The following is a 27,246-nucleotide window of genomic DNA, read 5'->3' as shown; positions in this document are numbered from 1 at the left end:
TAAATATTATTTTTTATTTTTTATTTGCGAAAACTGTGAAAATATTCCTTTAAATAAAATGTTTGGTTGTCCTGAAAAGGGCAGATTATTCGTTGCTGTAAGGAGATTTCAAGAATTATATCCTTGTGGTTTCTTCATAATAAATGTTCAAAATAATTATCTTGATAAAGTCACATATGGATCATACAATTTTTAACAAATAATGATAAACATGCATTTGCAACATTTTTCTAATAAATTGTATTGATGTAAATCGTATTAAATAATATTTTTATTTTGAATTGCCGCGTTTTGACTTATGGCTTTAACCAATCGTTCGACACTCTTATGACGACATAACCAATAACATCCAGTCGACTAATTGATATCGTCGAGTGAACACGTGTTGTGTGATCGTAACGTAAACACGTGTTTCTTCGAATAATTTTAACGCATCAAATGATTGTAGTGATCAGAGTAGTGATTAATAATAATTAATAAAGTCGATTGATCGGTTCGTCGCGTAATTCCGATTTTATCGATTGAGTGCAGAGTACCATAAATAGTGCAAATGTAGTGAAATATAAAACAACTTCGAGGGATAGATCTGGATAAAGGACAAATTTAAATTAAACTGTCGGATCGTGGAAACAATAAGCTGATCGCCATGTGTGTGAGTAAACGTGCTTAAACTTGTTCAAAGCCCCCCGTTTCTCACTCTCACTCTCTCATACTCACTCTCTCTTTCCTTCCCTTCTTGTGCGTTTTAAAATTGCTACTTTTAACTTGCAAATGATATTGAAGTAATCTTATTTGCATTAAATTTTATTATTTGCGGGCGTACATTTATTACAATAATGTAAACTTTCTTGAAGATTTTACGGTTATCCCGTTATTTGACGGCTGGATGACACAGATCAAAATTTGACAAATTAAATGTAGCATAATTAAAGTGACAGAGAGAGAGAAAGAGAAAGTTTAAATAGGAATGTGCTGTCCGTGTACTTTTGTCAGTCATGTAAGCGCAGGAGGCGCCTCACGGAAACACCCGCATGTAACAGTGAATCGCGCCGCCCCTGTCTATCACTTGTATCCGACCCGTCATACGCTAACTAATTCTTCTTGTACTTGAAAACTAAACGCCGGACAAATTTTTGTAAAAGAAAAAATCGTATCAGAATTCGATTACGAATATGTCAGCTTCGGGACCAATATGTTATTTTGAATCACCCTGTATATATATATATATATATATATATATATATATATATATATATATATATATATATACTCACAGGGTGGCCCAGAAAGATTGTCTCTCCTTTTATAAGCGGATTCTTTGGAAAATTCTACAATAAAACTCTTAATACAAAAATGTCGAGGGTATAATGGTTTTCAAATTATTCGCGATTAAAATTTACGAATCACAGAGCTGACATTTAGCGCGCTCAGGCATGGAGACATGACAAGGTACCACAAGAGTATCTCTTGACATTGAGGTTGGCATATAAATATGCAGCGACATTTATATTAAAAAAATTATGACTGTACCAAACATATTTGTACATTACATATGCATAATTAACTTTTTCAGTAAAATATTAATTCAATAACAAGATGTTACAATAGCGGTTGGGTCAACTGTGAAAATCAATTCATTACCGTGTTCATATGATAAGAACTTTTTTTTTATAAGAACTTTTACTTTTGGATACATTACCATCACAGTTCTTATCATATGAACATGGCAATGAATTGATTTTGACCCAATCGTAACATCTTGTTATTGAATTGATATTTTATTGAAAACGTTAATTATACATATGTAATGTACAAATATGTTTGCTACAATCATAATTTCTTAATATAAATGTTACTGCGTATTTGTATGACAACCTCAATGTCAAGAAGTACTCTTGTGGTACCTTGTCATATCGCCATGCTTGAGCGCGCTAAATCTCAGCTTTGTAATTCGTAAATTTTAATCGTAAATAGTTTGAAAACCATTATACCCCGACATTTTTGTATTAAGATTTTTCTCTTCGAATTTTCCAAAGAATCCGTTCATAAAAGAGGAGGCGAGCTTTCTGGGACACCCTGTGTGTGTCGTGCGTGCGTGCGTGCGTGCGTGCGTGCGTGCGTGCGTGCGTGCGTGCGTGCGTGCGTGCGTGCGTGCGTGCGTGCGTGCGTGCGTGCGTGCGTGCGTGCGTGCGTGCGTGCGTGCGTGCGTGCGTGCGTGCGTGCGTGCGTGCGTGCGTGCGTGCGTGCGTGCGTGCGTGCGTGCGTGCGTGCGTGCGTGCGTGCGTGCGTCTGTATGTATATATGTTTATATTAATTTATATTATTTATATTTATAGACAACTTTAAAAAGCACGGTGCATCTTCTAAAAACAATCGCGATGATTGGGGTAGAAGAAGACACGACAATGTGGACAGAGATCACGAGAAAGATACTAGATCGTACGACCCAATGGAGATTTTGAGAGAAAGAACCAATTTGGAATCTGAGAAATACAGGGATAATAGGTATTATCATGAAATATTCATCATTGAATATTATTTTTATGTAAATATTTTATTTAGCGGTCAATAATGCCTTTTTGCTTGAAATTATCTGCTTTCCATATGCGCAATTATTTTATAAAATGATTTGTTTTTTATGGTTGCACTGAACTGCACTAGAACCTTCCTTTTTGCTATCACTAAATTTCCAACATATTACCTATTTTATTTTAAATACAGAAAGTGTATACTATTTCAGCTATAAAAAAATAAAGCTAAGATAAATTAGTAATAAAAATACACATCAATAAAAAATTTGAAACGCAGCTAATTTCAAGTAAGAAGTCACCACGATTTACCGCTGCTATTGGTCGCTAATGTACTACCTGACAGTTTGTTACGATCATAACAGAAGGTAAAAAAAACATTAGCATCAAATAAAAATTAATATTATATGACTTTTTAATAATTGTTGTTTTACGTGTAAACAAAATTAGAATCTTGATTATATATGAAACAATGATAATTTTGCTTATATACAGGGTGATTCAGAATGACCCATGTGTCCCTGTAAAGACGTGTTCTTGGATAAATTCTGAGACGATTTTTCCTGTACGAAAATTTTGTCCGGCGCTTACTTTTTGAATAATAAGAGGATAAAGTTAGCAAATCACGGGCCGTGTACACATGGTAAACAAAGGCGGCGCAACTCACCGTCCGACGCGGGCGCTTACTCGTATCGGACGGTGAGTTGCGCCGCCTTTGTCTACCATGTGTACACGGCTCGTGATTTGCTAACTTTATCCTCTTATTATTCAAAAAGTAAGCGCCGGACAAAATTTTCGTACAGGAAAAATCGTCTCAGAATTTACCCAAGAACACGTCTCTACAGAGACACATGGGTCGTTCTGAATCACTGTATATAATTTAATTTTTTTTAAAGAATTTGATAATTTTAAGGGACTCCTAAGGTCACATTCTATTTTATTGACAGAACATAATTGGATAATTACTATAAGGGACTCAGCTCTGATTATTTTAACCTTGACATATGTTGTCAAGGTCATCATCTTGAATGACTTTCGGGTTTTAGCTATCGTTTCTTATTTGTTAAAAAGTTATTAATAAAGTTGATATTGATATAAAGTTGTAAAAAAATGCTTTTTAGTAAAGTAAGGTTCACCTGGACAGTCTCTGCTCTCCTTACGGGACTACGAAACTCAAAAGATTTAACATAACCTTATTCGAATTTTTGTCGCGATTAATCACATTGATATTGATCATATTTCCAGTCTAAAATTACAATCTGATTGATTGGAACGTGATAAATTACAACAAAATCTTGGGTTGGGTTAGATTCTCTTAAAATTATCAAATTCTTTAATAAATTTTTTTATACTAATTTTTTATTTTACGCTTCTAATATTAGTTCCAGTAACATTGTTCTTGTTATACATGGTGTCCCTAAAGTAGAACGATTTCATTTTGTACATTTACTCTTTGTTGCAATTTTTTTCTAGTGAATATAATTTTGTAAAACTTGTATTTCTGGAGTCGCTGAGTACAAATCCGGTGTGAAAAATACAAAGTTTAAAATGGCGGATTTAATATTGTGGATGGAATTTTCAAGCAAATCCGAGCAATTTTGAAAATTATATTTGCTATATTGATCTGCCATATCGTATCTGGCATTTTGAAGTTTGTATTTTTAACATGAGATTTGTAATCTGAGACTTTAAAAATACTTAAGAGGATGCTAAAGTACCGTGAATTACCGACATTTACTATGCACTAAATATCTTCGAATTGGCGTTACAGAATCACAAAAACTTTTTTTAGAATTGAAATACGCGTAAAAAGAAAATGCGCTCTGCTCAGTTTTACAAGAAAACAAAAATTAATAAATCATTAAAAATTCACTTGTATTAGGGGAAAGTAGGGTTATTGTTACGGTGACCATATATTTTTCGAGAAAATAAAGGACAAAATTTTAAGGGTTTATTCCTAATGTTTCTAAATCATTTTATGGTAGTTAGGAATCGAAGCATTTCAAAATTTTTTTGTGTTGTATATCAAAATAAAGCACTTACAAGGGGAGGATCAGGTGAAAGACCCTGGGATTTTGATCCCAATTTTTTTAGTTATTCTGGAGACGAAAAAAAAGTTTACGTCTCCCGGCGTTTCATCGAATAGGCATTAGTTTCGAAATAATAAATTTGTGAAAATTGCCCATACCGCGGCGCGTCATATGAACCTTCCCGGTAACTGTTCTCGCAACCAGTGCAGTCGGCTCCGTGCGTTAGGTACTTGCTTCACGGAGCCGACTGCACTGGTTGCGAGAACAGTTACCGGGAAGGCTCATATGACGCGCCGCGGTATGGCCAATTTTCACAAATTTATTATTTCGAAACTAAGGCCTATTCGATGAAACGCCGGGAGACGTAAACTTTTTTTTCGTCTCCAGAATAACTAAAAAAATTGGGATCAAAATCCCAGAGTCTCTCACCTGGTCCTTCCCTTGTTAGTAATTTTTTAATAATTTTAAACTGGTTTGATTGCGTTGGAATAAATTCTTTGAATTTGGAATAGGTTTGAAATAAAAAAAAAAAAAAAATGAAAACGGATCTAATCTGAATTTTAACTAATTGTAAGTATATAATTATATAAGAAAAATTATCTTTATGTATATATATTTATATTTTATACATTTTTAACAATAGTATTTATACATATATATTTTTTAACAAAAATAATAAGTTTTGAATGTATTCCTGAGAAAAATGTATTTGTTTTAAAGAATGATGATAATTGTTTAAAAAAATCATGAAATTTTAAACAATTTTATAATTGCATTTTGTATAAATAATACCAGCTTCAAGAATCTCAACTTCAAGTTGGGTTGTTTCTTTACTCCAAATATTATTTGTTATTGATAACATTCTCTTAGTAGGAGCGTTTGAGTCAGGAAAATATAAATAAAATTCTGTAATTTTTGAAACATTTTTTTTCTTTCAACAACCTCTAGTTAAATTAATCGAATAAATTCGCAGAAGTGCCAATAGCAATTCAATGTATCAGAATTAATTTTACCTGTCCTTTTCTGAGACAAACTGTGTTCAAATTAAGACTGTAATTTTGTAAATAAAGGACAAAATTGTAATATAAAAGATACAATTTTTTAAAAAAAGGACAAAATTGAGTTTTCAAGAAACGAATAAATCTAAAGGACAGCTACTTGAAATAAAGGACTGTTCTTTTAAATAAAGGACGGATGGTCACCGTAGTTATTGTACGCACTAGGTAATTGTACGCTTCGTGGTTTGGCATCTTGCCGATGAATAGAGATTATATCACGATATTTTTGACGATATTTGTAAGCTAAAGGTATTTTTTTAATATATAACCATACGTTATATCATTTAAAAACGTAGTTAATTGAAAAAATAGAAAAAGTAAAATCATGATTTTTGTTGCGATTTTGGCGTTCAGAAAATAAAGTCCGTATTTTTAATTTATTCATTTAATTTTGTTATACCTAACAAAAGTACGTTTTTTCGTGCGTTTTTAGAACTATTGTTTATTAAATTTAATTAAATAGTCATTGAGTAATTGTTTTTTTATCAAATCAAATCCGCAGTGGACAATTTTACGCATCTATCTTGAAAGGCATGAGACCGCGTGAGACCACTATAGTGCCACTAGTACACTGTAGTGCAGCTAAAAAAATGGACTATAACCTCATTTTTCCTCCGCGTACATTTATCCAACCGCGCGTACAATTACTCAAAGCGCGAGAAATTTTTTTGTTTATCTATTTGCCTTTTTTTGCTGAATATAGCATTACCAAATGAAAAATTGTTTAATATGACAATACATAATGATAAAAAAAATGTTTAAAGTTTCTATCTCTGTACTCGATTTCAACTTCAAAAATCACTTTACTGCGATAAATTTCCTTTAGGTGCGTGCAATTTACTTACTTTTCCTTACCCGTCACCTGAGGTTAATTTTACCTTAATACAGAAGTTGTGTTGCTTGTACGTACAAAATGATAGTAGAGCGCACTTCAGAAAACATGCACGAATAACACTGACCGTGTGAAATTACGACTGAATGTTTAATAAAAAAGATATGCTAACGTGCTTTTACCACATGCGTATTTCGCTCAGCGAAGCTGAACTATCATAAACAAAGGAGTATGGTACCCAACAGTAGTTAATAAATCTTTTCGCAGATGGTGAAATAATCGAAAAATAAAGACAGATCTATGCGATGGACAAAGAGCGATAACCTAGTCTTGCTTGAAAAATAATCTGCAGTGATCTGCAGTACCGACGTCGAGAAAGCTCTTCTGTTACTTTAGCATCCACTTAAATAGCAAGTTTCAAACGACTCCGATCGATTTTGATAATTTTGTCCGTCATATTATATCCGCTATTTTGAGTTTTGAATTTTTGACTTTGGATTCATAATTATCGATTTTAAAAACCCCTACATAGTGATTTTGTCTTAAAATTTCAAATTTTTATGCGCAGCAAATGTTGACTAACAAAACTATATTTAAAAAATTTTTTTTTGTTTTTTATATCAAATTGTAGCCTGCGTACTTTATTATATCTCTATACTTTAATTTATTTATATATTTATACTTTAATTCTACAAGAGGATTTTTCAATCTATGTCTTCAATACAAAGATGTGTTGGAAACAAAAATATTTACGTATACAAACGACTTCAGCATTGGTTTCATGGGGTCTTAAACTGACGGAGTTACCGACAAATTTTCCAAATTGGCTTTACAAAATTGCAAATTTATATATTTAAAATACACACAAGAACAAATAGTAGGATACTAAACTTAAACTTAAAAACAAAAAGAAATATATATGTCATATCAATAATTTTTAATTTTGTTCTCCGTATTTAAACTCAAGGTATTTTACCAGTCATTTTTGTGTATATTTTAAATGTATAAAAAGATTTTCAATTCTGTATAGCCAATTCAGAGAATTTTGTACCCTGTATAACGTCCGTACTTCCCTCAATTAAGATTTTATTAAAAAAAGATAATAATTCAAATTCTAAAAATAACTGTTCTTAATGAAAAGGTAATGAATCAAATAAAAGATTTTCTTTGTTAAATATGTACTTTTATTTATTTAAAAATTTTTCTATGTTGATTTATTATGAATGATGACTGGAATAAGTACCGGCATAAATCATGTTTATTAAAATGTATTTTATAATAGTTATCATAACATTTCACAAAATGTTCCGAAATCAGAAATGCTTTGAGAATCTTAAAGAAGAAACTTAAATCTGGTTTTCCAAACAGGACTTTTTAAATTTATCCATTTTTTAAGAAATTGCCAATTTTTTAAAGCAAAAACTCATTTTCACCAAAAATTTGTGATTTTATTAAGGATGTACTGCCGGTAACGTCTAACATTAACAATGCTTTAAAAATTTTATAAATTGTTTTTATTTATTATCTGAACACATGTTTAAAGTTTGAAATTGATCCTCTAACTGGTTCACGAGTTATTATTTAGTTTAAAATTTTGCATGTATTCTTATGGTGTAGCAGTACATTTCGACTTATATCAACGAAATTATAAAGAAGCAACATTGCCAATATTCTGAAACTTTGTTTATAAGTAAATAAAATATTGAGCAATTTTTCTAAAAAAAGTTTATATTGATTTACTAACTCGTTATTAAGATATCAATGATAAAACGACGCAAAATTTCAGTAAAAGTCAAATTTCTGAATGAACTACATAACCACATTCTATTTTGACATGTATAAAGTGCTAGAAAGCAAATATTATGTTAATGATATTTATTTAAATATCTTATGGATTTTTAAGTTTTAATATCATTCAATATCTAATAGGGAAGACCGGGGCAAATTGTTAGACCTTTTTTTCTTTTGTTTCTCCTGAATCCTATATTAATAAAAAAAAAACATGAGCCGATTTGAAAGGTTGAACCTTCCCCTTCACAATGCCGATATAAATAGAACATGCAAATGTACTTGCTTTAAAGTACATATAAAAATGTCGACCAATGTCAAGAATTAAGAATAGCCCCAAGCCCGGGGTAATTCGTAACTAGTCCGGGAATATTCCGAAATTTGTATTTTAAGTTAAAAGTCTGTAAAAAAGCTGTTGTTAAGACTTTCTTTTATTTAAAAAAGGATGTAGATATACAAAAAACAAATGCAAACATACACGTTCGCATGTTCTTTTATGCCATCGGTGTGACAGATTTCCTAACTTCATAAGTGTCAATCTTTAACGCTTTATAACTTTTTATCTGCTTAAGAGCGACGATTTTATATTCATATTCATGTTCTATGTACTAAAAGACACAATATTATCAAGTTTGAACTAAATCAATGAAGAACTTTACCTCAATGTTCAACTCTGCGTAGCGCAGACGTTTGTAACACAGCCGAAGGGTTAAAGGGCCTCGCACATGAAATGCATAACATAACATAAGCACAACATAAAACCGACGGACCAATGAAAATGTTATGTAAATCAATATGACGACTTTATGCTGAATGCTCATTGGCCCATCGGTCTTATGTTGTGCTTATGTTATGTTATGCATTTCATGTGCAAGGCCCTTTAGGGTCTCGCACATGAAATCCATAATATAACATAAGCACAACATAAGACTAACGGACCAATGAAAATGTTAGGTAAATCAATATGGCGACTTTATGCTGGATGCTCATTGGCCCATAGGTCTTATGTTATGCTTATGTTATGCGTTTCATGTGCGAGGCCCTTTAGGGTTACCCAACATAGGTTAGGCACTGCAATCAGTATTAACTAGAGTCCTATATAAAGAGAGAAGCGACATCGAACCCCCACCACAACCTTCAGTATCCAATTGAGTTCTCCACCACCATTTTGGGACCGCTCTAATGTCATCAAACACCATTCGTATCATTCTACAAACAGCTGTAGTCACAATATGGCTGCTCGCTTAGCCAATCAAGTATCAATCAGATTACCAATCAGAGCTTCGGACATCAATGTCGCTTCTCTCTTTATATAGGACTCTAGTATTAACGAATCGCCCCGGTGCTCGGTATTACGAATAGCCCCAACATCAACTGTGCGCATTATTGCGTATGATCGACAAAAATAGACATTACACAGCAAAAAGTAAACACGAAATGTTTCAAATACGTTCAACTGGACACGATACATTCAAAGTTTTCAAAAAAACCTTATTATCTTATTTAAATTTCGAAGAAATGCCGACTATCAGAAATTACTTCGACTGTCGCAAAACACATTTTTCACTACTATGACTTCAATATGACGCCGTTACCAACAAATCTTTGTTAGCAACATCGTTACATTAGGACGTGTTTGCAGTATTCAAAGTAAATTTTTAATACTACTGTGTCCAAAAAGTAAGGTGACATTGCATTTATTTCGAAAATTCTTTATTTATTCTTGCAAATCAATTTCGTCCCCTTCAAAGTAATCCCCCCCTGATATAATACACTTATTCCAACGGATTTTCCAATCTTCGAAACAGTTGTAATAATCGATTTCAGGAATGGCCTTTAGCTCCTTCTTTGCAGCGGCTTGAATCTCTTCTATCGACTCGAAACGGTGATTCGTGATTTTTTAACCAAAAACTCGACTAATATCGTTCCACAACCACCGTATTCACCTGATTTGGCTCCATGCGACTTCTGGCTATTCAGCAAACTCAAGCGGCCGCTCCGGGGACACCGTTTCGCTGCGAAGAAGGAGCTAAAGGCCATTCCTGAAATCGATTATTACAACTGTTTCGAAGATTGGAAAATCCGTTGGAATAAGTGTATTATATCAGGGGGGGATTACTTTGAAGGGGACGAAATTGATTTGCAAGAATAAATAAAGAATTTTCGAAATAAATGCAATGTCACCTTACTTTTTGGACACAGTAGTATGTAACTATAAAAAGATATTTCCAATTATCGAATTACCCCGTCTAACAATTTGTCCCGGTCTCCCCTATATATTAAATTGCATGAAATTATCAATATGCGTCTAGTTCTTTCATTTCTTACAATTGATTTCAAGTAATTTTCACGATCAAAAGTTTTTTGTCGATGATTGCAAAAATTGCAAAATATAAAAATATATTTATTTGTTGTGCCAAATATCATAACTGGCATTATGTAAGTCTTATACATTATACGAGCATATATGGTGCACGTCTTAAATTATAAAAATGTAGAATTTTATCAATTTTAAATTTAAGCAACTTTTGTCTGGGATTGTATAGCCAGAACACCCTTAATAAACAATTAGCCATTATTAAAAATCTTGTGAAGAACAGGATTTAGTGAAGAAATATTTAAAAGATTTAGCTAAATCGATCGAATAGTTTTTTTTATGTTCAATCGATCAAGTAATTTTTGAGATATCACGATCATCGATTTTGAAAATACTGCGTCAAGAAAAAGGGTTTAAACAGAATTCCGAAAGAGTATTTTTCGACGATTGAAATGGAATGGAATTTACTTCTTTTTTACCAATAATTAACTGTTAAAAATAAACGATAACAACCTTTTATTGTGATGGAATTTTGGAGAGAAAAGAGATGCTAGTATTAAAACATAGTTTTAAAACTCAATTTTAAAGCATTAGCCAATGGCACGAGCTATATATTAGCGTGTTACAGCAGAAATATGATTATTTTTATAATATTAAAGTATGGTGGATTAGCTAGTAAAACATTCTCAATATGCTGATGTGATGTTATTTTTTGTCTGATATTTTTTCCTTTCCTCTCAAAATTATTATTAAATAATGACATATTTTTGCGATAAAATTACATCAAATTCTTCGTGTAAGCAAATTTTTTGTATTTAATGTTATATAATCTTATTTTAACATTTCAAAAATAAAGATGTTCTCAAAACGAGAACGTTTTCTTCTGTGTACAGAGCATTAAATTGCGTATTCTTCGTAATTATATTGCATACAATAAAAGATATTATTAATATGTAATAAATGTTGTTTATAGATTTCGCACGGAAGAATTGGATCATACGTTTTGGCAATGTACTGAAAGCGGCGGAATTTTACGAGATAGTAACGAATCCATGGATTCGTACACCGTTGAACAAGATTTGCCTCTTGAATATGACGATCGAACGTATTACAGAGAGGGAAGTCTAGAAAGGGACGTGGCTTCGCCTCAATTAAAATATAGGAGGAGGTACACTCACATTCTACTTATAAGGGGGGACATTAAGGAAGTACATATAACCGAAAAATTAGTATGCTTTAATCTGCTTTAAAAATTATATACATTATAAAAAAAAATGTAGAATAGAAAAAACTAATAAAAAGAAAAGATACATAAGTAAAATTTCATTGAATTTTTAACATGTTATATAATACTATATCTTTCTTATTTTAGTTCTATTTTATGGTTTTAAAAATGGACAGCATAATTAAATAGATATATTTTTTGTGCTATAAAACTTTGATATACAACATTTTTTGATAATTTGTTTGGTTTACGAGATATATTGAAAAAAGGCAAAAGTCTCTTTACCTTTGAGGAGTAGTTTCACCCCTTCAAACCGTTTTTTAGCCACAATTGGAAATTTCTAAATGTATTTACTTTCTCTAAATTTATGCCAAGTTTTATTAAAATTTGATTTTCTTTGTGAGGTTCCATTGTTAATCTCACGAACTGGGTATATAGCATACGAGACTTTAAACAATTAACTATGTATGGGAACGAGTTAGTTTACCGTGAAGTAATAAGTGAGGTATAGTACATGTCAACACTAGAAGGACCGGATTTGATGACCCCCTTAGAAGGTCTCCGTAAGAATTAATTTGGGTCCATTTTTGCGTAAATAATAAATAGAAATTAAACGTATAGATATTTATGTATAACATTTTAATATCAATGATATTACTAATTCATTGTTTAAGTTTAATTGAAAATATATAACTACATAACAAATATACTGCGCTTTCGACAAAATATAGTAATACAAATTGTAACAATAGAAATAAAGGCTTATCATGATTCGAAATCAACAAGTGATTAAGTAGAGCCAAATAATATATTTAAGCCGCGCTGTGTATACATGCGAGATTTTATTAATTATAATAATTGTAATATTACATGAACGCAAACGTTTGACTCCTATATTGAGTTATCTTCAGTGCATAAACGGTATGCTGTCATAGTTTGGCATGTCTTATCGCACTATCACCTATGACAGCGTACCGTTTATGCACTGAAGATGACTCAATATAAGAATCGAAACGTTTGCATTCATGTAATATTACAATTAAATCTCGCATGTACATCCAGCGCGGTTTAAATATATTATTTTGCTTAATCACTTATAGTAATACATTTGTATATGTATATGTACATATATGTATATACATGCCTTTATGTTTAATGGTAATTTTTACCAGTATAAAACTTGTAAATAGATTTGTAAAATATATGCGAATATAACATCAAATATAAGGGAGCCAAATTGGCTACTTGGTCCTTCTAGTATTAAAAATGTACTAAAATTGATGACCTCACGTATGTATCTTTTGTGAGATTTGTGTCAATCATACCTCCTTAACTCAGGACGATATGTATTTATTATTTATGTATTTATTAATTAATCCCTTTAGGATTTATAGTCTTTTGCTACATATCACTTCATCGCAATACAAATCTACATTGTCGTTTCAATTCTCTACACTCTACAGTATAATTTTTACGCTTCCTAACAACGCTCTCTTGCTACGCACGTCCTCCCCTCTTTTTCCCTTTTCCTCTTTTTCTTCTCCTCCTTGGACTCCTGCTTCTGTTGCTTTTGTGCTTACATTTCATCTTAACTGACTTTCCTAATTCATATTCTATTTTAATATTTTGTACTTTACATTTTTATAATCAATATTTATTCCTTTCTCTCTCTCTCTCTGTTTTATTCTCTCTCTCTCTCTCTCTCTCTCTCTCTCTCTCTCTCTCTGTGTTTTATTCTCTCTCTCTCTCTCTCTCTCTCTCTCTCTCTCTCTCACACACACACACACAGTCCTTCTCTACCTTTTTTATCCATCCTTCTCCCATTCCCTTTTCTTCCAACACCCATTTATAATTTTTTTGCCTACTTCCTCTCCTTTCTCTCAACTTTCTGCATTTTTCTCAAATATGTTTCCAAGTTTCTACCTGTTCTCCACAATCTACACTTCTTTCTTCCTCCATCTAGTATCTACTTCCTTATCTCGTTTTTTATTTATTCTACGACTATCCTTTTTTTATCAAATATTTTGACAATTTCTTTCCTTTAATTTTCTCATACTATTTATTAAACCTCGAACTCTCAATTTCCCCCCTCCCCCAACTTCTCCCCCATTAATTCTTCAACCGATCCGTTCCCCTGTCCCATTCCTCTTTCCTTCCAGAAATTCTCTCTCAAGAGGATATCATATTCTCTCTCGTCTTCTCCTCGTTCCATTAATCTTCTTTTGTATTTCCAAATTCTCATTCCTGCCCTTTTTTTTATCACTTCTTCTCTAATCATGTAGTCCGCCATAAAGCTATCTGCCCTTAATAACTCATATATATCTCTTACAATCTTTCAATTTCTTCTTTTTCTTTTCACTTCCATATCTTTATTCCGTCTAGACTGATCACCGTCTACACTAACGTATCAGACACAGCCTCTTTTCCCATTCATTCCTAAATGAATCCGTTTCCCTAACCCCTCATATCTGTTTATTGTTGCTCTCGTTCTCACTTATCCCTTATATGCACCTCTTGTCCTCCATTCCTCTGCAACATATATCCTAAGTATAATTTTTAACCTCTTCTAAATTTTTTTTCTTCCACTACCTTTTCTTTTTCCATCTCCTTGCTCTTATTCTAAACCTCATGATCTTAGACTTATCTACATTTAACCTTATTCCCTTTCTTTCCAGATATCTTTCTATTTTCAATAACTTTTCCTCCAGATATCTTTTCATTCTTAATTCTCCGTAATTGACACAAGAGACACTTATCCTCTCTTTTCCCTCCTATGTTTTTTTTCTTTCTTTTTCCATTTTTTTCTCTTATTTCTACTATCAACAGAAAATGGTCTGAATTAATTTCTTCTTAATTCCCATTACCATCTTTTGTTCTTCTTTTTCTACTTTTTCTTACCGCGTATTGCACTTTCCAATTCCATCCTCTCGGTAGTCTACCTTTAATCCAGCTTCAATTCTTTTGCTCTAGCTAGAGAGGTTTTTAACATTTCTCTTTTTTCTTTTCGTCGCTTCTACATTCTTTTGCAACAGCTTCTTTTCCATACTCTCCAGTTTCTTATTCCATTCTCAGTCCTCTCTTCTAATCTTCATTCTCTCACTCTCCCTCTCTAACTGTTCTTCCTCATTTCCTTTCTCTCTTTTATGTTCCTCCTCTTTCAACTCTGATCTCTATTCTTTCTCTTAATTCCTCGCTTTCCTTAATCCAATTTTCCTCTTTATATCTTTAATTCAATTTCCTCCTTTAATCTTTCCATCTCTAATCTAATCTTATATTTTTAAATTCTTTCTCGATATCCTATCTCATTTCCTTTAAAAACTTTCCTCGCTCTTTCCCTTGATCTCTTTCCTTCATTTTGGTGATTTTATTGTTTTTTTACTTTTCTGGAAGATTTTACTTTCTTAGTTCATTTCCAAGTCCTTCCTTCTCTCCTCTCTTTATCCTTCTTCTTTTTCAACAACTCATCAATTCTCTCTGTACTCTTCCTCTCTTCTCCCTAGCTAAAGTTCCTCTTAAGGGCATTCTTTCACTCCTCGCCCCTCCTCTCTCTTTCTCTCTCCCCCGTCCTTACCACCATTTTTCTTCTTTGAATCCATCTCTCAATCTAATATTACCATATCCAATCCACTTATGTATATACTTTCCTCTCTCATTCTATCTTTTTATTTGCTTATTACCCTTTATCCTTTCAAATTCCTTCCAAAATTTCTATAATTTCTTTCCTTTTCCTCTTTATCTTTTTTTCTACTCTCCCTTTTCCCACTTTCCTTCTACTCTTTCCCCCTTTCTTTTTTCCATTCTTTAACCAAATAATATCTTCAAACTTTCAAATCTTCCATCCGTCACGATTTCTCTCTCTCTCTTTTACGAAGCCTCTTTTACTCCTTTAATTTCTTTGTTCTTATTCCCTCTTACCCTGTCATTCTTTTCACTCTATTTTTGTTTTCTTTATTGTTTCTTTTACTCACACTCTCCAAGTAGACCTTTCTAACATTCAAATCTCACTATGTTGCGCTCGTCAACCAAAAGCGAAAGTTTGACATTATTTTTAAATATTTTTAATTAAAAATTTTTTACCCATACTAATGTATGTACATGTAAGAACAATTTATTAAGAAACATGTAAGTTTGGCTAAATGTTGTTGCTGTTATTATATTATAAAAATAATTTGTTTACAATTTTCAAATATTTTGACCCGCCGGATCATCTCTTGATAATCCATGAAAGAAAAAAACCAATCTAGGACACCTCAGTCCGCAATCATATTATGGTTTGTCAACTGTCTCTATACTCGTTTCACAGAATATACCTAAGAATATACCCAAATTTGCGCATACGAACAGCATAGTGAGGAGAACGTAGCGCATTACTCAGTACCGTATACGTAAATATGGCACGCTCGAATTTGCGCTTATTATTAAAAAATTGAACAGGTAAAATAATCTCTACATTTCATTATGATTAAGTCGAAATCATAATATATTTAAATTGCACAACTGGGTGTCTATGATTTATGAAATAGTTAAAAATCTATAATACAAACATATTTTTGTTAAACATTGTTTTTATAATGAGTATTACAATAACAATAATATACAAAGCAATAAATGCGAAAAATACAATTTTATAGACGAATTATTAAAAATTGAAAAACACAACATAATAAATTTTATTACAAGTTAGAAAACAAAACAAAAAAATTATCCTTATTTTACGAAACCTTATTACAATATTTATTGTAGGATAATAACAAAAAAACTAAAAATTGTTATAGAATAAAATAATATAATACAATATCAAATTAATATGTGAAGAAAAATTATAATAAATTATAAATATTATATTGGTTTTTATTAAAAGTTTATGAAATCAACACAAATAAAAATGGTCAAGACATTCAGTTTCCTTTTGCGAATTTAATCTATTATGTTCTTTAATATGTAACATCTCAGAAATTAATATTGATATGCTAAGTCGATGCTCTTATACCGTTGTAAAGAAGCGAGTATATGGGCCTGAGAGGAAGGCGTTCTCTTTCTGTAGGAAAACGTGTGCAAAATAGATGAATTTTTGTTCACGCTGAGTATATTCTTGCAGTGAATCGAGTATAGACATGTATTAAGTGTATAATTTTATTTGTCATTTAATATTTTCCATTTAATTCGAGCAGATTCAATACGAGAAGGGAACGACAGTGGGAGAGAGACAAAGACTCTTCGGATTTGGATCGACATGGACATAGATCACGAAATAGGACACCACCGCGATCGAGGTACTCACCTGCACGTCAAGTTTCAGAACGATTCCGACGAAAATCTAGATCTCATTCAAGATCTTGGTCGCCTTTGAGATCGCGAACGCGATCTAGGTCAAGATCGGGATCGCGTTCTAGATCAACATCGAGATCGAGACCGAGGATAAGATCGCAATCAAGATCGAGGAGCAGATCTCCATTTGACATAAGATCGAGAGGGAAATCTGCTTCTACGTCGAAATTAAGAAGTCCAGAACATGCGTTCAGAATGTCCGAATTGCGGCCTTCTAGGTAAAATTGTTTCAATTTATAAACTTTAGTATATCTCTTATCTGTAATAAAATCAGGGATCAATTTTGAATACAGATCTCCCTCGCCTGGAAGGGATAGGCTAAATGAAAGAGAAAGGAAGGACAATGACGAGAGCAAGAAGTTTAACGCTTGTAGTGAAAGGGGTAGACGTATAGAGACTATTGTTCAGTCGGGAATTATGCCAGGACCGAACATTTTAGACACAGAATTGGCTATTAATAGTAATCTGGACGGAGATGTTACAAACTTTCAATATTCAAATGAGATTGAAGGTGGAAATGAATATTATTATACAGAGAATAATCTGACTTATCCTCCTTGTATAGACGAGTCGTCCACGAGCTCTCCTAAACGTTTATCTCTTGATGATAGGTAAGAATTTATGTCAAGTCTCTTTTGGTACATTATTACATTGTATTTATATTATTTTGTAAATTTAATCACAGATTGCCCAATTACAATGTTCCAGATATTAAAGAATCAATCTTAAATGGTTTTTTGAATTTTGAATTTATATTTAAATTATATAAATTGTATTATTACATAATTGAGAGAAGGGTTTCTTACAAGAACCAAACAAGTTTAAAGAGTTAAAGAATAACCGCAAAATCGGTGGATTTTCAGCCTGTTTCTGATCCCATGACTGAAACTGAATTGTTTGCCAAATGATATCTTATGATGAGACCAGAGTTGAGTTTGATATGCATTCCGAGTTTTATATGTATGATGTGTATCAAATTTGTATGATAGACATAACTCTATTTTTTATTCACTACTCTATAAAAATGTAATCGACAAATAAAATATAAAAAATTTAATATTGAAAATTAAGTAAAGTATATATACAGGGTGTCTTATAATTAATGATAAATTTCTCGCATGTAGGTAGAATGGACCGAACTGAGTCGAAAAGTCCTGTACCATTTTGCGATCTTTGCAATAGTTAACAAGTTATAAATTAATAAAAATTCCGAATTAGTCCTGCCTACCGCTAAATCTGAGCGCACGATCGAGGGTGTTAAGCGCACAGGACGGGGAGTTTTACTAGTGGCTACATTCACGACTAAGAGCGGAGGTCCAGCGTTACGCGCCGTTCTTGCGTAGCTGCGTTGCCACTAGTAAATTTTCCGTCCTGCACACTTGACAATCTCGATCTCGCGCTCGGATTTGGCAGTGGATAGAACTAATTTGGAATTTTTATTAATTTATAACTCGTTAAATATTGCGAAGATTGCAAAGTGGTACAGGACTTTTCGACTCAGTTTGGTACATTCTAACTACATGCGAGAGATTTATCATTAATTATTAGACACTCTGTATATACAATATAGTAAATAGAGTGTGTATGTGCTTGTGCTTGTTCGTGTGCGTGCGTACGTGCGTACATATATGTATTTATGTATATAAATATACACTCTCTTTATTTACATTTTTAATATTAATTTTTTATACATATATACAGATATACTCTATATAAGCAGAAACATATAACAATTGACTAAAATTATTATTATACAGGGTATCAGGAAAAGTTCACTTGTGATCTCCGGGTGAATATGTCTCTGGGTGAATATGTCGAAAAGTGAAATAAATGTCAGGAAGGTACTTTGATTATTATTGCCTCTATCCAGTTTTGCGACTTATGTATTGACTTACCCTAGTATTTATATACAGGGTATTCCACAATTTGCAACCGAAATTTTAATAGCGTATTTTTTACTTAAAGATAAGACAAAAATTCTAATACACAATTGCCGAAGCTATAATGAAGTATATGTAGTAGGCGAATCAGGCAGTCCAAAGTTAATGATGGTACATGATACGGTAACAATGAGTGCTCTTGCGTTCTTATAAATTTCTTTATTACATTAAAGTAATTACAATGATGTTGAAATACTCGTTGATTGAATCATATTTAAACAAAAAACAAGTGTATTGTGTAAATGCATTGTACATATCTATCATAATTATAAAAATATTACAGAATATTAAAAATAATTATAACAAATTGTCAAAATTTATGAGACGTCAACGATTCACCAAATAGACAACTTCAAAAAAGAGATACTGCAGATTACATTTAGTCGGTATAAATAAAAATATTGGATAAAAATTGTTAGGTTAGGTTAGATTATGCAATATATGATACACATGTGTACGAAACTATCATAGTGTACGAAAATATCATACTTACATTGGTATTATACATAAGATATCTATGTATGGTATACAGGTTGTTTCTTAAAAAGCGCCTAATTATATAGCGTTATTCCTTGCTAAAAACTGAGTCGAAAAGTCCTGAACCATTTTTTTTCTATAATGCTTAATAAAGCAGTAATTATTAAGTAAAGCTAATCTAATCAGCGCCGATTTTTAAAAAGACATACGTCTGTGAACCGCGCGCTTGGTAGTGTGCGTGAGCGTTTGCCCGGCTTGCTGCTTGCTAGTTGTCTATATAACTTCGCACTGTCGATATCATACAATAACCTTATGCGTCGTAATGATGCGAAAAATTTTATTTTATATTGAAAATGATATTTACAGAAAATTTCGACAAGGGATAGAACTCTTATTCGCAAAAAAAAGAAATTTCTACAGAAAATGTAGGAATATTAAAAATCACACAGAAAACAAGACAAACTTTCTCATTATTAACATATGGAGATTTGGAAAAGCAAAAAAATAAATTCTGTATTATGTTAAAATGTTCCTTAAATAATCTATTTTTTTCAGAAATCTCCGCATTAACACTTAAATCTCGAAAACGCATCATTTAATGAATATTTTTATGCGTAGTTTTGTCCAGTCATTCTAAAGTAATAAAATTTTTTTCAAGAATTTGTTATAATAATTTGTATAATAATTTCGTATCAAAATAAGCTTAAAATAGAAGAATGTAAAATGTTAAAAAATAGAGAAAGATTTTTTTCTTTATAAAAATATTTATTCTTAATATTGAACAGCATTTTATGGTGAATTGTTTTATTTTTTAATAACATAAAAGATATTTTTCCTAATGTGAAGCTCTTAATGAAGTAATTATCTAAAATGAGTTACTATTCTTATTGATGAATTCTAATTGTATCTTATAACATAATTTTAGAATTTTTACATTATTAATGAAAATTGTAATTCTTTTTTCACAATTATTTTTTTGTAGTTTTACATTAGACGAAAATGTTATACTATTAAAGATATAATGTGTGTGTTTGGTTGTGTATAGCTTGTTATAGGATATTCTATTGAATATTTCTTGGAAATAACTGCATAAAAAATAAGGCAGGTATGTTTTATTTATTTTTGCACATAAGTGTTTTGATATTTTTAAGTATTTAAAATCTTATTAGTCCTAAAAAGATCTGTTTTATAATAAACTGAAAGCAGCTGTTTAGTCTTCATAAAAACTGTTTTTTCTTTAAAAGGATTTGTTACAGTTAGTTTGCGAAATGAGCGAACTTAAATGTAAACTTTCACACGAAGGACTTTTTCACTTTACCATTGAAGCATTGATTCCTCAAAGAAAGAAATGTTGTAGGGTCACTTCGGATAACTGAAAATCAATATGAGAAATACATATTAAAACATTTTCTACTACATTTCTTTTTCTCTTTTTTTAAATTGAAACCTGTACCGCACAAGTTATGCGTCCACGTTGTCTTATATCCAACAGTCGGAAAATCGTTCATTTATAAATTATGTCTTGGTTTAGATGCAGTCGTGTCTCATTCTGCTAGGAAAACATAATTGATTTTTGCAAGAAAGGATTTCCTTCCAAAGATTTTTCTGGGAGCCATTGTTTTAAAAAAAAATGTGCGTAATATCTTTCCCTTATCCGAAGTGACACTATAACATTTTTTTCTTTGAGGAACGAATGCTTCAATAGCAAAGTAAAAATTTAGTCCTTCGTGTGAAAGTTTTCGTTCAAGTTCACTCGTTTCGCAAACTAATTGTAACAAATTCTTTTTAAAAAAAACACAATTTTTATGAAGACTAAACAGCTGTTTTAGTTTATTATAAAACAGATTTTATTAGGATTAATAACATTTTAAATACTTAAAAATATCAAAACACTTTTTATGTGCAAAAATAAAAAAAATAAATAAAACATACCTGCCTTATTCTTTATGCAGTTATTTCCAAGAAATATTTAATAGAATATTCTATGACAAGCTATACACAAACGCACATACATTATATCTTTAATAGTATAACATTTTTGTCTAATGTAAAACTACAAAAAAATAATTATAAAAAAGGAATTACAATTTTCATTAATAATGTAAAAATTCTAAAATTATGTTATAAGATACAATTAGAATTCATTAATAAAAATAGTAACTTACTTAAGATAATTATTTTATTAAGAGCTTTACATTAGAGAAAGTATCTCTTATGTTATTAAAAAATAAAACAATTCACCATAAAATTCTGTTCAATATTAAGAATAAATATTTTTATAAAGAAAGAAATCTTTCTCTATTTTTTAACTTTTTACATTCTTCTATTTTAAGCTTATTTGAATACGAAATTATTATAACAAATTCTGAAAAAAATTTTATTATTTTAGACTGACTGGACGAAACTACGCATAAAAATATTTATTAAATAATGCGTTTTTGAGATTTAAGTATTAATGCGAAGATTTTTGAAAAAATAGATTATTTAAGGAATATTTTAACATAATACAGAATTTATTTTTTTTTTTGCTTTTCTAAATCTCCATATGTTAATAATGAGAAAGTTTGTCTTGTTTTCTATGTGATTAATATTCCTACATTTTCTGTAGAAATTTCTTTTCTGCGAATGAGAGTTTTATCTCTTGTCGAAATTTTCTGTAAATATCATTTTCAATGTAAAATAAAATTTTTTGCATTATTACGACTCATAAGGTTATTGTACGATATCGGCAGTGCGAAGTTGCAAAGGCAACTAGTAAGCGGCGAGCAGGGCGAGCGCTCACGCACATTACCAGGCGCGTGGTTCACAGACGTATGTCTTTTTAAAAATCGGCGCTGATTAGATTAGCTTTACTTAATAATTACTGCTTTATTAAGCATTATAGAAAAAAATGGTTTAGGACATTTCGACTTAGTTTTTAGCAAGGAATAACGCTATATAATTAGTGGGCTCTTTTTAAGAAACACCCTGTATAAAGTATCATATGTTCTCTGAATGAGACATCAATCACAAAAATTTTCAAATTTATGCGAGTATTGATTTAAGAGATATGGGGAGGCAAAGTAGTTAAAATTCATTAAAGAATCAGCCTATATGTTTTGCAGCACGAATTTTTATGTCTGTCCGATAATTTAGAATTTTGTACTCGAGGATTTTACTGGCTACTGACAACGAATTTGAAGTCAGAATTTAAAGTTTAAAATGATTTAATATGACAGACCATATACTTAAAAAATATTTTAATTTTCATGAAAAATATCTAAAAGTTTTTTGGGTTGTTGATTATAAATTTGAAGTCAGATTTTCAGAAAAAAAATAAATATTTGAATTCTTGAAGAGTCTATTTATTGTTATAACATTTCATTAAAAAGCAAAACTTGAATCTTTTAATTATGGCTGCGTATACGTAACGTACACTATAGATTTTCAGTACTGTCAGTGAATTTACGAACGTAGCCTAAAAGGAAAAGATCTTATTTCTAATATTTGGAACGCTGTTGATAATTAAACTTTATTCTGTCATTTAGAATAATTATAATGAACATTATGCAATGTAATGACCACGTCTAATTCTACGTCTATTATTTTTTACAGATTAGAATTAGAATTAGGTATTAAAAAACAACACAGCAAGGATTCCACTGGTGTAGCTTCGGAATATTCTAATTTCAATCCCAACGTTATCGTATATCCGTCTCCTCCTCCTCCGCAACAGCAACAGCAGATGATGTACAGACAGCAGCCTACAGTTGTACAAGTACTTAATATTTAAGATATTACTACCTCATGTATTAAAATTTATATTAAACATAGAGTTAGAGATAAGTTAATATTTTTTTAAACTAATAGCAAATTTGATTGGATTGCACTAGTAAATTAATTTTATAAACCAATAAGACTCCTAACTAATCAACCGAGAACTACGCGTTGATAGTGGCAACGTACTATCGCGAAAAAAATTAAAACTAATGGACGTGAAATATGACATGACGATAAAATCTTGCATCGCATTTTGTTATTATGTCTTTTATTGTGACTTGTTTGTATTTATCAAAAGTATGTCGCGAATAATAGTTATTTTTTAATTTTTTATGTAAAAACATATTTTTCCACTCTTTTTAACAGTGTGTGGTTTGTGTGTGAGTTTTTTTTTACCAGGCTTTACTTTACGTGTTTTTTACGATTATTTACTGATGGTTAGGCAGATAAAAGAGAGTCGAAGCTTATTTTTACATGTGTTTAAAGCAATCTCATTTTGTTTTGTTCTTTATTCTCTCTAAATTCTTTTTATTTACATATAACAAGCAAGAAATTTTAGTTTAACCGTATATTTTCTTGTCTGAACAGACTTCTCATGTCTTTTACGACTCTCAAGGGAGAAAAGAATAGTTAAGGCTCATTTTTACAAGTATTTTAAAGCGATCTGATTATCTTGTTTCATCTAAATTCTTTTTATTTACAAATAGCAGGCAAGAAACTTTTACGTGTGATTTTTGATTACGACGTCACAATATGGCCGAGGCGATTAGTCAGGGGGGAGCCTTAAGAATAATTAATTTTATAAACCATTAATTTTATTTTAATTTATAGCGTATTTGGGTGCACGGGTGCATATTAAAGCTGTTGTACGTTAATCTAATTTAAGTGTAATAATAAAATACTAATGTCTCAAATAGTAATATATACTTTAGCAAACAGCATAATAAAGTATATTTAGGATTTCGTGGTTTAACCCTACTATATGGGTTACATTTTGCGTTAAACGGGCCATCTCTCTTTCAAAAATTAATGTAATGAAAAAGAAGCTTGTGATTAAAATATTAATATACTTGTATTGTTTTGAATAGAACATTTTCTTTTGAAAAATTTAGTATGGCACCAAAGTATCTCATTACTTGCAATTTTTCCTTTGATAAAAAGGAAAGTATGTTTACTTTGGATATTCATTACTGCTGATAAAAGTTGGATGCAAAAATACTTATTTCTGAAGTCAGAAAAGTCTGTTCAAAATTCAAAAGAATTATTTACGTTATTGATGACGCAAAGCAGTATTATAAAAATAAATATCAGTTGAGTAATGTAATTTATCATAAAAGTTTTGGCATAAAGCAAAATGGCACTACCATGCCACAACTCATGGCAAAAATTTTTGTGACTATATTAGTGCAACTTTTAAGAGCGAAGCTACGCGTACAAGTCTTCAGATTTCAGTTAAAGTTACCATGAACTGGGCAAATCTTTTTGAATTTACGAAAAAGAAATTTAATAAATATTGAATTTTTTAATTGTAGCATAGAGAAACATATAAAAACTTGGAAATCCGCCATTTTTAATTTTGTATTTCTTGTAAAACGATTTTTTGAAGCACTACCAGTAATATTCAAAGTGGACATGTTTTCCTTCTTATCAAAGGAAAAAATTGCAAGTAATGAGATACTTTGGTGCTGTTAAACCAATAGTCAGAATATTAAATTTAAATAACAATTATGATACGCTTTACGTACTGATTCTAAATCCGGACATTTTGAATCCGCCATTAAATTTTGTATTTCTGTCTCCAAATTTGTAATCAATAATCTTGAAACAACTTGTAATTTTTGGGGATTTTGTACTGAATCTTTCAAAAGGCCACATTTAATTTGAAACTATAAAGAGTATACGAATATTTTGAGGGCTTAAAAGTTTTTTATCATTGCGTTAATTTTAGAAGGAAAAGTGTCCTGTTTGACGCGAAATGTATATATTAGGTGTAGTAAAAAGAAATCGATTATGGAAATCGTCGAGTCCGACCGTCATGTAAACACTGTTTTGATTGCCCAGGAGCTAAACATTGCACAAAATCCGTTTGGAACTACTTAAATAAGACTGGATACAAAAAGAAGCTTGATGTATGGGTGCCACACGAGTTAACGCAAAAAAACCTCATGGACCGAATTTCCATCTACGAATCGCTGCTGAATCGCAACAAAATCAACCCATTTCTGAAGCGGATGGTTACTGGTGATGAAAAGTGGGTTACTTTCAACAACGTCAAGCGAAAACGGTTGAATCGCGGTGAGCCGGCGCAAACGGTGGCCAATCCAGGATTGATGGTTAGGAAGGTTTTGCTGTGTGTTTGATGGGATTGGCAAGGAATCATCTACTATGAGCTGCTCCCCTATGGCCAAACTCTTAATTCGGACCTGTACTGTCAACAATTGAACCATCTGAAGGAAGCAATCGCTCAGAAGCGACCAGCTTTGACCAATAGGAGAGGAATTGTGTTCCATCAGGACAACGCCAGGTCACACACATCGATAGTGACTCGCCAGAAGCTCCGGCAGCTTGGTTGGGAAGTTCTTATGCATCCACCTTATAGTCTGGATCTGACACCAAGTGATTACCACCTATTTCTGTCTATGGCGAATGATTTTGCTGGTGAAAAATTTGCCTCAAGAGAAACTTGTGAAAATTGACTGTCCCAGTTTTTTGCCAATAGGGACGAGGGTTTCTATGAGAGAGGCATAATGAAATTACCTTCAAAATGGCAACAAGTTATCGAACAAAACAGTGCATATTTGACCTAAATCGGATCATTCTAACTATGCTAAATAAAGCCTCCAATTTAATGCAAAAATAATGGACTTCTTTTTACTACACCTAATAATACACACGCATACGTGCATGTGCACACTCGTATATTAAACAAACATCTTCACGTCAATTATGTATGATTTTATTGTGTACTTAGTGTATCCAAACGAATTCGCTATAAATGAAGTTAAAATTAATGGTTTATAAAATTAATTTAGTTGCATTAAAAGTTATACAAATAAAAAGAGTCACAAGGAGATGCCGCGAACTGCGAAACACGGAATTAAATGAGCCTTAGTTTATTCGAAAGGGGGGGTCGAAGATATAAAAAAGTGTTAGAGTGTTTGCGTGCATGCGCCTTCGTTTCAGAGAAATTTGCAGGTAAAGTTTAGCATTTGCTGCGCGGTACGTTAAGTACTATTGTGCGGAAGGTTAAAGCATGAAGAACGGTGGCCGAGGAGACCAAGGTGCACGCCTTCTACTTTGTCCTCGGCGACCGCGTGAAGAGAGGTGTCCAAAACCTCGCAGTGCCAATTTTTTTTTTTTTTCAATAATAGCTACATTTATTAATTTTAAATAACTTTTATTATTCTTAGCAAGATATTAATTGTTATACATTATTTGTTACATGAAACAAAATGTAATAATCAGAAAGTTTGCATATTTATTAAAGTTTATTTATTTATTTTTATTCATTATACAATTCTGACATTGCTGTGGGTGAAAATTTACGTAAAAGCATTGGAAACACAAATTGACTGTACACCATGAACATTGTATAAAAGAATAATGTGTTTGAGAGAGCATTTAATGCTTCAAAGAACATTTAATATTATGTATGTTTACAGGAAAATGTAATTGATTCACATTACTAAAAATTTCGCGTTCATGTGCTAATTTTGACGTGTACCAATCAAATTGTAGCATATTTTAAAATTTTGGCGTAGATAATAAATAGTGTGTTAACGATTGAATTTTAATTGGATTATATCGTGTATTCAATTCTGTTCTTAATATAATAATTGTATATAATAATTGTATAATGAATAAAAATAAATAAATAAACTAGAATAAATATGAAAATTTTCTAATTATTACATTTTATTTCATGTAACGAATAATATATAACGATTAATATCTTGCTAAGAAT

At 31.3% G+C, this 27,246-nt stretch overlaps 1 protein-coding gene across 4 annotated transcripts in view; it reads left to right on the top strand.

Moving 5' to 3' along the window:
• The window catches only part of LOC105198112 (trichohyalin), an 81,221-nt gene that overhangs the window by 36,468 nt on the left and 17,507 nt on the right, over positions 1 to 27,246 (top strand). For all 4 annotated transcript variants that reach the window (XR_005574596.1, XM_026140949.2, XM_026140950.2 and 1 more), the window contains exons 11-15: positions 2,337 to 2,505; positions 11,527 to 11,721; positions 16,950 to 17,324; positions 17,400 to 17,717; positions 23,118 to 23,280. Coding sequence is in view for 3 of the 4 variants with exons in the window: in XM_026140949.2 (XP_025996734.1) it covers positions 2,337 to 2,505; positions 11,527 to 11,721; positions 16,950 to 17,324; positions 17,400 to 17,717; positions 23,118 to 23,280 (1,220 nt within the window). In the remaining variant the exon portion in view is untranslated. The remainder of the gene's footprint in view (positions 1 to 2,336; positions 2,506 to 11,526; positions 11,722 to 16,949; positions 17,325 to 17,399; positions 17,718 to 23,117; positions 23,281 to 27,246) is intronic.

Source organism: Solenopsis invicta, chromosome 4 (genome assembly GCF_016802725.1).
Source record: "Solenopsis invicta isolate M01_SB chromosome 4, UNIL_Sinv_3.0, whole genome shotgun sequence".
Classification (NCBI taxonomy): Eukaryota; Metazoa; Arthropoda; class Insecta; order Hymenoptera; family Formicidae; genus Solenopsis; species Solenopsis invicta.
The sequence above is the reverse complement of the archived record's forward strand: the minus strand, read 5'-3'. Positions and strand labels throughout refer to the sequence as shown.